This window comes from Rhinatrema bivittatum, chromosome 2 (genome assembly GCF_901001135.1).
Source record: "Rhinatrema bivittatum chromosome 2, aRhiBiv1.1, whole genome shotgun sequence".
Lineage (NCBI taxonomy): Eukaryota > Metazoa > Chordata > Amphibia > Gymnophiona > Rhinatrematidae > Rhinatrema > Rhinatrema bivittatum.
Window position 1 is genome coordinate 727927622 of NC_042616.1, and position 13191 is coordinate 727940812.

Genomic DNA, 13191 nt, shown 5'->3' on the forward strand with positions numbered 1-13191 from the left:
CAGTATACTAGTGGCTCCAGTCTAGTATACAGATCTTATCAGATATCTCTTTCATTACAGTTCTTGGGAACCAAATGTGTGTTGGTACAGGGTTCAATCTTCAAGGAGGACCCATCTCCATTCTCACTTATGGCTTGGCTCTTCAGAGGTCATCACTTATGAAAAAAAGATCTTCCTCCTTGGTGATCTTTACTTTGCTGAAGATCCATAATAAGTATATGTCTCTGGCATAAGTTTGAGTTTAGCATCTTTTCGAAGTGTGTTGCAAGGATTGGATGATTTCTCCATGGCATGTTGATATTTCTTCCATTTTAGCATTTCTTCAGCAAGGTTTGGATAAAGTTTCATCTTTGAATTCTATGAGAGTCAAGGTGCTGTTATTTCTGGTTAGAGGAGAAAAGTGTGAAGGGTCTCTGTGCCTCCCATCCAGATCTGGTTCCTTTCCTTCGAGGAGTGGTTATCTTTCCTTTTAAGACTATAAATTCTTCAATGGAACCTTAATTTAGTGCTAAAGTCTTTGTTTCTCCACCTTTGCAACCCTTAAAGCATAAATGGTCTCTCTTTGAAAACTATGGGATAGATATTCAAATATTCAAAAGCCATTTAGATGGATAATGGGAAAGTTATCCATCTAAATGGCTTAGCTGCATATTTAAAAGGCTTATCCGGCTAAATTCTAGATGGATAAGTCAGGGGCACTCCTGGAGAAGGAGGTAGGTGTTCCAGGGAGGAACATAGTTAGCAGTTAAGTGGCAGGTTTTCTGACTAACTTAGACAGATATAACAGATTTGGCTAAGTTAGCCAGATAACGTTGGTGCTCCTCAGAATGCCTCTTTATTATCCAGCTATAATTTAGCTGGATAAGTGGCTGAATATGGCAAAACTTACTATTTAGATGGATAACTTGGTGGGGTGGAAGGGAATTGGAACCAAAAAGTTACCAATAAGGGCCCTGACTTCAGCAGTCAGAGTAACAGATAAGTATGAAAACAATTAGGTCTGAAAGCTTGATGGGCAGACTGGATGGGCCGTTTGGTCTTCTTCTGCTGTCACTTCTATGTTTCTATGAAATGGCTTTTGAATATGGACCTCCTCAAGACATAGGCTTGGATTTTCTAAGGTCTTAGAAAATCCGGCGGTAACGAGGGGCAGGGTGGCGAAGCGGGGGGCGGGCCTGCAAAAGCCGGCAGGGATCGCATCTCCGCGGTGCGATCGCTGCTGGCTTTCGCACCCAATAGCGCCATCGTAAAAGGTGGTGCTATTGGGCGCAAATCTGGAGGCAAAAAGGGCCCTTATCTTTTCGCCATCAGAGACGTCTTTGTGGTGTCCGCCCCGGTGCCGCCCTGATGCCTCCCCTTCCGGGGAACAAAAAATGAAAATCTTTGCAAATTTCAGCAATTCACTGGTATAACCTCTGTGATGTTTGAACCTGGATAACAGTTCCAGAGGCCAATTCTCATACTTCTGTTTAGAGCACTGTAGCTATTCCACAATATTTATGTTCCAGGGTTTCCTGCATGGGGGGGTGGGGGGGGATGTTTATTTTCAAGGCCTTCACATTGCTCTTTACTTTTTCCATAGTTAAGCCTCTTGAACAAAAAACTGATAATCTTGGCTTAGAGGATGATAAAGTCCTACTCAATAAGGCACATGAGAGTTGTTTGGTGGTTTCCAACATTTCTCTTTACTGATAAGGTGCAGTGATGAATTAAAGTCTTTACAGCTGTGTACTTCATTTTTAAAATGTTACAAGTTCTTTTAGAATGTTTGAGACTTCTTACAGTCTTTCTTAAGTTTCAGATGTTAATTCAATTGAAGCAGTTCTTTACATTCTTTAATTTACTTGATTTCTTCCCTCCCATTGGAATATAGGGCAAGTGTCATACTTCCCTCCTAATGTAGATTGATTTTGTTTTAAAGTTTTTAATCTTTTGCCTCCCCCTTCCTCTTGTAGTATCAAGGGTGATACCTCTTTTTCCTTCTTCTCATCTTCAGTAGATATTCATGGGTCATTTATGTGGTCCATTTCCTCTCCTTTTCTCCTTCCTCTTTTCTCTCAGGATGGCTGGAAGACATCCTCTCCTTGTATTCTGGTGACCTCAGCATCCACTTGCAGGAAGAGAACCTTTTCCAGTAGTTAGAAGAGAAAACTCAAAACAGTCTAATCGAGTCCAAAAAGGATTTAGCACTCCAAATTCAAATAAGTTACAGGTGGTGTGCGAGGGTGGAAAGAAACTCTCATCCAAAACCAAAGTAGCCATGGAGTTTAAAGTTAAGCATTAGAAAAATGAACATCTTAAGAAATGCTACTTCCTTAAAAGCCAAAAGGATCCACAAAGGTAAAATGGTGATCTCTCTGGAAAAACACTGAGGTCATTACCATAGCTAGCTGCCACATGAGGAAGCTATCAACACTACAGTCACCAACTCTGGCTACCCACACACTCAAATGGTATAATCCTGATCCAGTATTAGTAGGGAACTAACAGGATTCCTACATGGGCTTTTGCTTTTACTGTACATTTTTTATGGATTCCTTGCTAAACTGATATATGTTTAACATAAATATCAGGAGCTGTGTGTATTATGTAAAGCATTCAAAATAACAATGTAACAAAACTGGAAAAATATAACCGTACCTTTCTTGCTTTTATTTAAGTTCCTTTAAATTTGTCATTGTTTCAAGATGTTCTGCAGTTTTTAATAATGTTTAGACATAAGTAAAAATATTTTCTATGCTTCTGCATGGTATTTAATAACCCATTTTCTTCCTTGGTGCCATACTGTGAATAATCTTTATATTATATTGCACTCACCCACTCTTCAATTTTGCATATACCATCCACAAAACATATAGGGGTAGATATTCAAAAGCCATTTAGATGGATAACTGAAAAGTTATCCATCTAAATGGCTTAGCTGTGATATTTGGTGACCTATCTGGCTAAATTCTAGCCAGATATCTCTTTATCCAGCTAGAATTTAGACGGATATGTTGGGGACATTTCTGGGGCATGTGTTAGGCATACCAAGGAGGAGCAGAGTTAGCCGGTTAAATTTGATGTTTGGAGTTAGCCGGTTAACCTAACCAGCTATCCCTGGCCATGCTGCCAGCAGGTTTAAAGTTAGCCTGATATGCTCATCCAGCTAACTTTTAAGATAGCCAGGTATTTTCAGCAGTGGGGCCATACTTCTGAATATCCTGGTTAAGTTAGCCGGATAGGTGTATCCAGTTAACTTATCTAGCCACTCAGCAACTGAATATGGATCCCATAGTGGCTCCATGAGTCATATTCTGAAGAAGCAGCATGTCATAACAGATTAAATGAAAAAAAAAATCTGTTTTTCATATCTACGGTCACTTGCTACATTTATTTCAAGTTAATGATGCCAGTGTTGATATTGTCATTAACCTGGATATGACTTTAAGAATGTCTAGTTTACATGATAGATTCTGGAAAGATCTGTGTGCCTTATGGTTGTTAAGCTGGTCACGGTTCCATCAAAAGAACTAGATATGATATAACAAAATGGTATTATAAGATGATAGAATTGACAAAAATAGTGTGACTACTGCTGCAGTTTTAACACCATTATATAATTCAGCAGCCATACTGGAGACAGATGATGGTGTTGAATAGTTTTGGTAAGAAAATACAAGAATTAAAATATAGTTGGCCTGCTGTCTTAAATAGTTTAACTCAAGATTTTTAGAGGGAAACAAAAAGCCACCACAAGTATTCTTAAAAGACTAAATCAGAAAAATGGTTTAAAGAAATGTGCACTATCAAACTTTAGCTTCTATGACCTTGAATTCTATTCATCATTCACTTTGTTTTAAAAGTAGATTTTCTCAGCTAAAAGGTACAACATCATAGATACAAAATGTGCAGCAAAATTAAATCCAAAAGGGTTACAGGTCAACTGAGTGGCTTTTGACTAACGTTACAGGAATTGTGAAGCAGCAGATAGACAGCCATATCAAAGATCCAGGTCAACAGAACAGCGTCCCGTGCTAGAGCGGATCAACTCCCGCTCCAGATCCTCTGAACGTCCTGACTCGAACCTCATGAGGTCGATGCCTTCATTAATGACTGGAAGATCTGCCCCTCCTTCACCCGCCTTATCGAGGTGAAAAAGACAATCAATCAGACTAATCTCCCTTTTGCCCCACCAAATCACTTTTTCATTTTATTTTCCCAGTATCTAATTGGTATCTCTTTCCATTGTTGACTGATCACTAGTAGCAGATACTAACCTTCTTATTGCCAACACACTACTTATATTCTTCTTTGGATATAATGGTGTGGTTGCCATTGTATTTTGTTTACTAACAGAATTTAATTGCATTTGTTTTGGGATTTCTCATTTACCAGGCGTCCTGGGTATTTTTCCACATAAAGCACGTCATACTTATCATGCTTTTCTCTTACAGAATGAAAAATTGTTTGTGTTCATCAGACATCACTTATGGAACAATCACCATAACATCAAGTGATAGACTTAAAAAGTTTTTATCAGATTATTATAACTTTGCCTGTTCATTGTGATTTTCCAATTACATTTTCCATTTTATTTGTCTTGTTTTTTTTATTAACAAATTATTGCATATATTCTTAAAATTATATGAGTAGACTTAGATAAAAAAAAAAACTTAGCTGGTCTCTGTCCTGCTAATTTGAACTAGTTTAAGATTTTGTGAAACATGGCAACACGTTAACACTTGTAGATAGTATATTTTAGGTTTCAGTTGGTGGAATAATATATGCATATTGCGAGATGATTGTGAGTAAATGTGTGTTTCTTTGCAGGCAGAGGGATAGTATATGCTTGTAAATACAGATGCACATAGACACCTTTGCTTATCCATATCAGATATCGTGCTTTTCCAATCAAAATCTTATTCTTTATGAAAGAAATATACAGATACTCTAAGGTGCCGACATTTTACCAGTGGCTCTTTGTCCATCTGATTAGATGCTGAGGTTTCTGAAGATGACTATGGCTTTTAACTGCTGTATTTCATTTAATATATGTTTCATAGGTCACACCCCCGAACTGGGTCTGTCCAAACAAGTCCATCAAGCACTCCACTAGCAGGACGCAGGGGCAGACAGCTGCCACAACTTCCACCTAAGGGGACACTGGACAGAAGTAAGTGCTGTCTTTAATACCATCCCTAGTTAATATAGTTGAGGAGCGCTGTAAAAGCTGATGGCTATCTTTACATTTTTTTGTCTACCTTTCTGTTATAGCCAGCAGATTTGTTGTACTGTATAAATTAATTTCAGTGTTGGATGGACACTGATTATTTTTGAAGTTACAAGACAATATGTAAATAATACAGAATATGCAAATGCTTAAATTTTTTATTATGTTCTGACAATAAGTTGATCTAAACAGGATAAACATGCTGCACCCAAGACACTACATTAGCACATGGTAACTTTAAACGTCTGGTTGACAAAGTTTTACTGTGCGTCTCATCTCTTGCATTTTATTGGAAACTCTTCAAGAGAAATAAATGTGAAAATCATCTTTAACTCTAATTCTGCAAAGCAACAAATGCAAATATGGTTTCTCAAAAATACAGAGGATAATTTGGGTCATGCAGGTACGGTTAATTATCCACATTGAACCTGGGGTGACCAAAAAAGGGTCCCATTTCAGTAAAGCAAGAAAAGGGTTGTTTGGTGACCCATTTTGTACTAGTATTTATAGCTTCACATTTTGTAACGTGGTACAATGAAAAACAGTTTCCTGTTTAGTACATTTCCAAAGAAATCAAACACAAATTCTGTGGTTACTACATTATTATTTTCTTTGCCAATAAATATGGTTTCTAATTCTACCCCTGAAAATTAGTTTAACTGTAATTTGTGAAATCTTTCTTCAGCACTGCTGTACTTACGTTGCTTATGAAGATGCATTCTGTGCATTTTACAAAAGTGTTGTTTTCGCTCTTTTTATGATTTTATTATTATTATTATTATTATTATTATTGTTCTTCCTAGAAAATGGAGACAAGGAGCTAGAGCTTTATGAAGGTCTGTACCTAAAGGATGGTTTGTTTTGTGCTGAAAGCCTTGTTTGGGGGCTGTGTCAGCAAAAAATAAACCCAGCTGCAATTGATGTTTACATTATTGCCTAGGGAAGCGCTGGTGACTCTTCTGCAGATGCACCTTTTCTTATTTGTGTTGCATTTCTGCTCATAGCTTTTATAGTAACAGTGCTAGAAGATTCCTCAAAACATCACCTTGCCTATATCTTGGCTTTATTGTCTAATCGATCAATTTCATAGTTCCTTTTTTATCCTAATATACTTTATTTGTTAAATTTTGTTTTTAAAATAAAGTATATGCTATGCTATGACCTCTGGCTTGGAAAATCATGTTCCCTAAGACCAGACATTATACGTCATTCTCTGTTAGTACTTTATAGGTATCCATGTGATGCCTACATTATGATTAGGGTAGGTAAAGCTCCTCTGACTTGGATTGAATCCAGGTTGGATATGTTAATATATAATTCAAATGTACTCTATTGATGTATTTATTTTAAGTCTTATTTACCATTCCCTATAAGAATGTTGTCAGGGAAGTTTATAATAATCACATTCACAATATATAAACAATACTAAAATACAGTTACAAAAAAAGAAATAAAACAAAATATTTGAAAAATCAGTCAGCTTCAACCCAAATTAAAAATGGCTCTGATTTTTTAAATTTTATTTAAATTCAGATGCCAAAACTTTACTATCTTCTCAAAATAGAATGCAAATCAGAAGGAAAAGAAATTTATTGATTCAACTTGTTTTATCTGTAAACTGTCTTCTTAAAAAAAAAGTTGATTTCTAGTACCGCTACTTTAAAACTATACAAAGAAATGTAGACTTCAAGTTTGTGGCACTTAAAATATGATCCTCCTACAAAGGGGGAAAATTTTATGACATGATCTTTAACAGCCTCTGCATTGACTTTTTTACTTAACCAAATGATATCAATTGCAGTCTGTGTTTATGTTGTTGAGGGTGTGTGTGCTAGAGATAGTGATCTCTCCCTCTCATAAAGAGTTGTTTTTTGTCTTTAGGTCCATCCATTTAATTACTACATTGAGAACTTTTTTCTTGTTTTCTAAATGTTTGTAGTCACCTTAATATGTGCTCTCTTACATTTTATTAGGCTGATATACTAAACAGCGCAAAACTGCGTAAAGGTCACACGCTATTTGCCATTTTCGCATAAACAAATGTAGTTTTTTACTTTGCAAATAGCTATTTTTTTGCATGTAGTTTTACATATGCAAAATTTTATTTTCTGTAAATTTATAATTAATGGGAAACAGTTGTAAAATTATGCAAAACAATTCATTAACTATGAGCATATAGTAATACTGTGCACGAAAATAGCTTTTCAAACCGAATTTTGCAAAAACTTTGATTACATCTCAAAGAGGTGCAGTTAAAGATATGCAAAAACGTTCATAACAAACCTGTGCATATTTGCATGGACATCTTAGTAGAAAAATAGCATGTGCAAAATCCTAAATAGTGAATGCAGTTATGCACTAGTTAGTACATCGGCCTCTGTCTTGTAGGTCCTTGTAACAGACTGTATAGTGTATCATGTTTAAATTTGATCTATATGTAACATGTCATGGAATCCAATTATTTGTAATGGAACTTCATTAGAAAACTTGGAGTTATTGGAAAATAATTCTTGCTAAGCAGCTTGTGTCTTTTCATTGCTCTTTTGTCTCTTGTTGGAATAATGATGTTTAATAATTCTGGAATATTCCTTTCACCAGTACAGAGACATCATGTACTTTCTTTTAGGATGTCTAATGATTTTTTAAAATGTTTCATTTTTTCCTACAGCTTCTAAAATGTACATTCAAACTGTAGAAGCACAATTTTATTATATAATTCAGTGCTCCAGTTTTATGACAGTATTAGTAGTTGGAATCATGTTTGAAAAACAATGTGAAAATTACTTTTGAGATTGATGACCATTTTTTTTTAGATGGCCTTTCCTTGTTTAAAGTGTACATACAAGTTACTTTATTTTCAGAAATTCTGTTATTCTAGCAGCTTCTTTTAAATGGAGAATTAAATTCTTAAATGCATATGAAAGTGAGTAGACATAGAAGTGATGAAAGTATGAAAAGTCCATTAATTGAGCTTCCTTTAATAGTAGGTATTTCATGACCCTCATTTCAAAGAATTAAGGATCCATGTCTGATTTTTAACCAAGACAATGAAAAACCTACTTTAACTATAATAGGACAAGATCCTGAAAATGTATCCCCTGTCTTGCATAATTCCCACAGTATTACTGACTTCCACAGTTCAGTTATTTTTATTACTTCAGCCCTGAATTTGTAATGACTGCTGCTATTCTTTCAAACCTAATTGTGCTGTGGAGTTTGGTGTTGTCAGAAGTCTAGTAACTAAAGACCAGGCAGAACCCTCATGTCTTAAACTATAATCTAGATGGTTCTTTTTAGTCTTGAATGACTTTTGAAATAGCCACAAATAAAAATGAAATTCCATTCACTGAAAAACATATATACATGCAACATTACTGTTACTTATATATAAAATATGTGTGTATATGTATCTACTAATTATATAAAGAAGCCCTATATAAAATGTACCCTTCAAAAAATGTATACCCTTGCTTCCCAAATAGTATTTCTGAAAACACAGAAACATAGAAACATAAAGGTGATGGCAGAAAAAGACCAAATGGTCCATCCAGTCTACCCAGCAAGCTTATGGTAGCACCAGCCATGCCATACAGGTCTCCCTCATAATACAAGTTACCCCCCCATACTTATTTTCCAAAACCGTTAAAGTCATGGCCCTTGTTGGTATCTGACTGAGTCCAATTCCCCTTTATCTCTTGCCAATTGAAGCAGAGAGCATTGTTGAATTACATCACAGTATAAGGCTTAATTGGTTAAGGGTAATAACAGTCGCATCAACAAGCTACCCCCATGCTTATTTGTTTTCTCAGACTGTAGAATTCATGTCCTTGTTGGTTACTGTCCAAAACTAAATTCCCCTTTTTCTTTTTTCCCCCTGCCGTTAAAGCAGAGAGCAATAGTGAGTTTCATCAATAGTATGAAGGCTTGTTGGTTAAGGGTAGTAACCGCCACACTACAAGTTACCCCCATAGCATTATACTAGATAAGAATACTATTCATTTCCAAAAGGAGCCAGAGAACCTTGTAGAGATCACCAAATATGAAACAGAAAATCAGTCAGAAATATATTATGACATTCAGCGATAAAGCAAATTTCTGTGTATGCTGACATTTCATATACTTAGAAATTTGCTTCTGAATAGCATTAAACAACATGTTTAGAACAGAATGGACAGGGAGGACATTTTCCTTTTATTAGTAATGCCATTAATGGTGTTTATGCATGATCTACTCAGCCTAATAAAACATGGGATTCCTATCCCATTGTTCTTGTCACATGCCTTTCAGAGTATAATTTCTAGTAATTATATTACCATTGAATGAGTGTGGATTCCAAATCACATAAGCATATACAGCATTCTTTTATTTTTTGACTAATGTCATATTGACTAGCTCCCCATTCTTTAGTGAGAAAGATTTTGCAGCATAACATTATCACTCCACATAAAAGGCATCCCTACAAATCTCTGTTGTGATCGTATTTGAAACTTGAGTGAAATGCTATATAAAATGGAGTCATCAAGCAGTAAGCACACAAAGGTCCTATTTTCAACAATTTTTCCATAGGCCCAGTACAAGAAAAACCTTTTCTAAACAGAACCTTAATATTCTACTGGATCTTTTAACTTTGATTTTGAAAGGCCTCAGACCTGTTCATAAAGAGGGCCATATTCAACACAGTCCAGATAGCAAAGTTTGCAATAAATGTATTCTGCTAACTTTGCAGGTATATTCAATAGTGCAACCACATTATTGAATAAAGCCTGTTATCTTAAAATTAGCTGGCAAACTATAGCCAGCTAACTTTAGGACTGCTCTTTGGCCGACCAGACTTAGTTGGCTAAGTTATCTGGCTTACTCAAAATATCAGAGTTAGCTGGTTAACTTGGCCAGCTAACTCAACTCCTCCCAGTTACGTTCCATAAATGCCCTTATCTTATATGTTTAAATTCTAGCTTCTTAACTTATTAGTCGGCTCGATTTTAGCCAGAAATGTTCCCAAATATTGATTTATCCAGTTAACGTCTGAGTTAGCCTGCTAAATGCTTTTGAATCTGGACCTCCAGGAGGGCAATTTTATAACAGCTCATGTAGGGCTAAAGACCATGTATAGAAAGTGCATGCAGGTTGCAGCTGTAATTTTCATTTCAGACTTATGCATGTAAGTCCGCTTTGAAAATTAGCAGGAGTACACATACCCTTGTGTGGTTCATGCACACAAGTTTATACCTGCATGAGAGCAGGTGTAAATGTGTACGTATACATTTACGCACATACTTTCAAAATTCAAAAGTATGTATATAAATGGTTTCCTCACCCCAGCTCCGCTCCTGGAAACTCCTTTTTCAGGTACGCGTAAAAGTATGCACAAAATCGCTTCCATGTGTACTTTTATGTGTACATCTTCGAAAATTCCATTTACCTGTGCAAAACCACATTTTACACATATAAATGTTTTGAAATAAACCCTCACTAATTATACTTTCCACTCCAAGGACAAAAATCATTCACCTGCATGATTTTTACAGTTTTACCAGGAAATGTTACTAATTAGCCTGTTACTAAAGAGAGTATTATTGACTGTTAATGATTAAGGTTAGCAAAGTAACATGACATATCGTGGTCACAGTACAGCTGGACAGGATATCATTGGCAAAGATGAAAATTGCATCCCCACAACTGAAAATGAACTTCATTTATCATGGGTTTTTCTTGGAGAAATCCTGTCTTGATAGCAGGTACGTTGCCTGATTGTAATGCAAACAATCAGTGATGGAAGTTGTCTCTACCTGAAAGGCTCATCTCACAGCCATCAAAGCAGAAGTACCAGAACCATCAACTTGCCTGTTTGACTCTGATCCCTTTTTTTGTCCTCTTCCTAGGATTTCTTTATTTTGGGTTTTAATATATGATGCGTGTTTACATGGTGGTTTTTGGAATAAAGAGTGTCACTTTTACGAAGGCATCACCCCTTGATTTAAAAAAAATATTGCTTTCCTGAATCCACAGTTCAACAATTTGCCCTGTTCATATTTGGGGCGACAATTAAACTGCCCGCATTGATAGAAACACAGCAAACATGCACAGATTTGCTTTGATTTTTGCCACAGGAAAAAGGACCCAGAGAGATGTGCACCTGCCTTTATGCAAATACTTTTTCCTGGGAAATCAATGTACATAATTTTGAACATTCAAAAACTATGCATGTTGTTGCTTCCCCAACTTAAACCTGCCTCCTTCCCTCCCCCTCCCCCCTCCCTGGGACCACCTCTACAGATGCAGGTAAAAGAAAAATATGCTCATTATGGAACAGACATAATTTTACTTGCATAGAGGGTGAACAATTTTCAAAAAGCCAATATCCACAGGTAAAACAGCATCTTACACGCAGAAATGGCTTTCAAACTTGCTCTCAAATTAGCATGCATTATTTGATGCCTCATAATATTTCTTATGCAGTCAGCACAGAAAGACTCCAATTTTCCTAGATTCATAATGATAGGAATGATTGGGAAGAGCTTTCAAAATACTAATTGGAAGAGAGTATTTTAATGTGCTTCTTTACATGACAATCGAATTATTGAAAATAAGTATTTTTTTGTTCCATTATAGCTTTTTAAACAAGAAACCAAGGGTAGCTTAGAGAGAACATGAAATGGGTCTTTATTTATAAAGCTTTTATAGTTTTAGTTCCTGATGCTTTCTCCTTATGTATGTTAATTTGTTTACATTAAGCAAATAGGAGCTTAGTAGCATCAGAAAGGACAGGAACTCAGTTGTCAGGCTGGAAACACAACAGGGACTAAAACTGTGAGTAGGATCTGGAGCACTAAAAAATTCACTGAGCTCAAAGTAAAGTTTAAACACAATGAATTGCAGCATTAGGAAGCACATGTGGAGGCAAGGTTACTCGAGTTCAAACACAGGAATTCATGGCAGAAATGGAGACAGGGGCAAAGACTGAAACAGGCTTAGAGCGAGAAATAGAATGGAATAAAGGCTGGATCTGGAGTCAAGACTTGAAGCAAAAAAAAGCTACATAAAATAAAAGCCTGGCTCTCACTGAGTACTAGGTAAACTTTTTTTTTTTCTAACAAGCAACCAAGCAAAGAGTAAATCGCTTTCAACCTGTGAAAACAGACGGGGGAAAAATGAAATTAAGCACAGGTTACTTGAAAGACTTAGTAATGAAGTCTTGAACAGATTAAAAGAAACAGTCTTTTCACAGACAAGGCTAGGTTCCTCACTGGCAGGCAAGGTCCTCTGCAGCCAGAACAGATAATGGCTTGATATGCCCTGGGGTCAGAGTGAAAGTCCTGGCAGATTGTCAGGCTACTATAAGGTTAGAGCTTGGCAAGGCACAAGATACAGTTCCAAGGTACGTTTGATTCTGGGGTTTTATTCTTTAATTCAAACAAGGTAACTTCACTATATAAATCAAACACAAAACACAGCATAGTCTACCACTGCTGGTCTGCAATACAGGATAACTGCAATTAACATTAAAGTCTAGCTCAAATTCAAAGAGATTGTGTGTGGTCGAACCGGGGAAACCTCATACTGTGCCAATACTAGGCTAAATGAAAATGCCTATATGGCTACTTGTTTTGAAACTCTAACTCCAACAATGTGGTTGTTAGAATGCATGTATAATCATTGGTAACCCCAAAAAGATGCTACATCCGTCAGTTGTTTAAGGAAATAGTTAGACAGATTGATTTTGTTAAATCCAATACGGCCGACCGATGACGTACATACCCATTTTTGGTTAGATAGGGGTTTCCCTCCACATCCAAAATGGCGTTTGATTACGTAGATGACCATATATGGACACATACGTCACTTCCTTATTACAGAATCAGCAGGAGTTTTTCGCTTAAAGTTCAGCGTTTTCGGGCCGCCAACTGTCAGTGCCACAGCAGCGCAAGGAGCTGATCGCAAATAAACAGATCGCAACCGCGCAAGTAAGTTTTTCCAAC

General features: G+C 36.4%; 1 protein-coding gene across 1 annotated transcript in view; it reads left to right on the forward strand.

The window, feature by feature from the left end:
* Window positions 1-13191, forward strand: part of LOC115085620 (regulating synaptic membrane exocytosis protein 2-like) — a 914496-nt gene that overhangs the window by 428555 nt on the left and 472750 nt on the right. The window contains exons 16-17 of the mRNA XM_029591858.1: window positions 3953-4132; window positions 5046-5155. Of these exons, the coding sequence (XP_029447718.1) occupies window positions 3953-4132; window positions 5046-5155 (290 nt within the window). The remainder of the gene's footprint in view (window positions 1-3952; window positions 4133-5045; window positions 5156-13191) is intronic.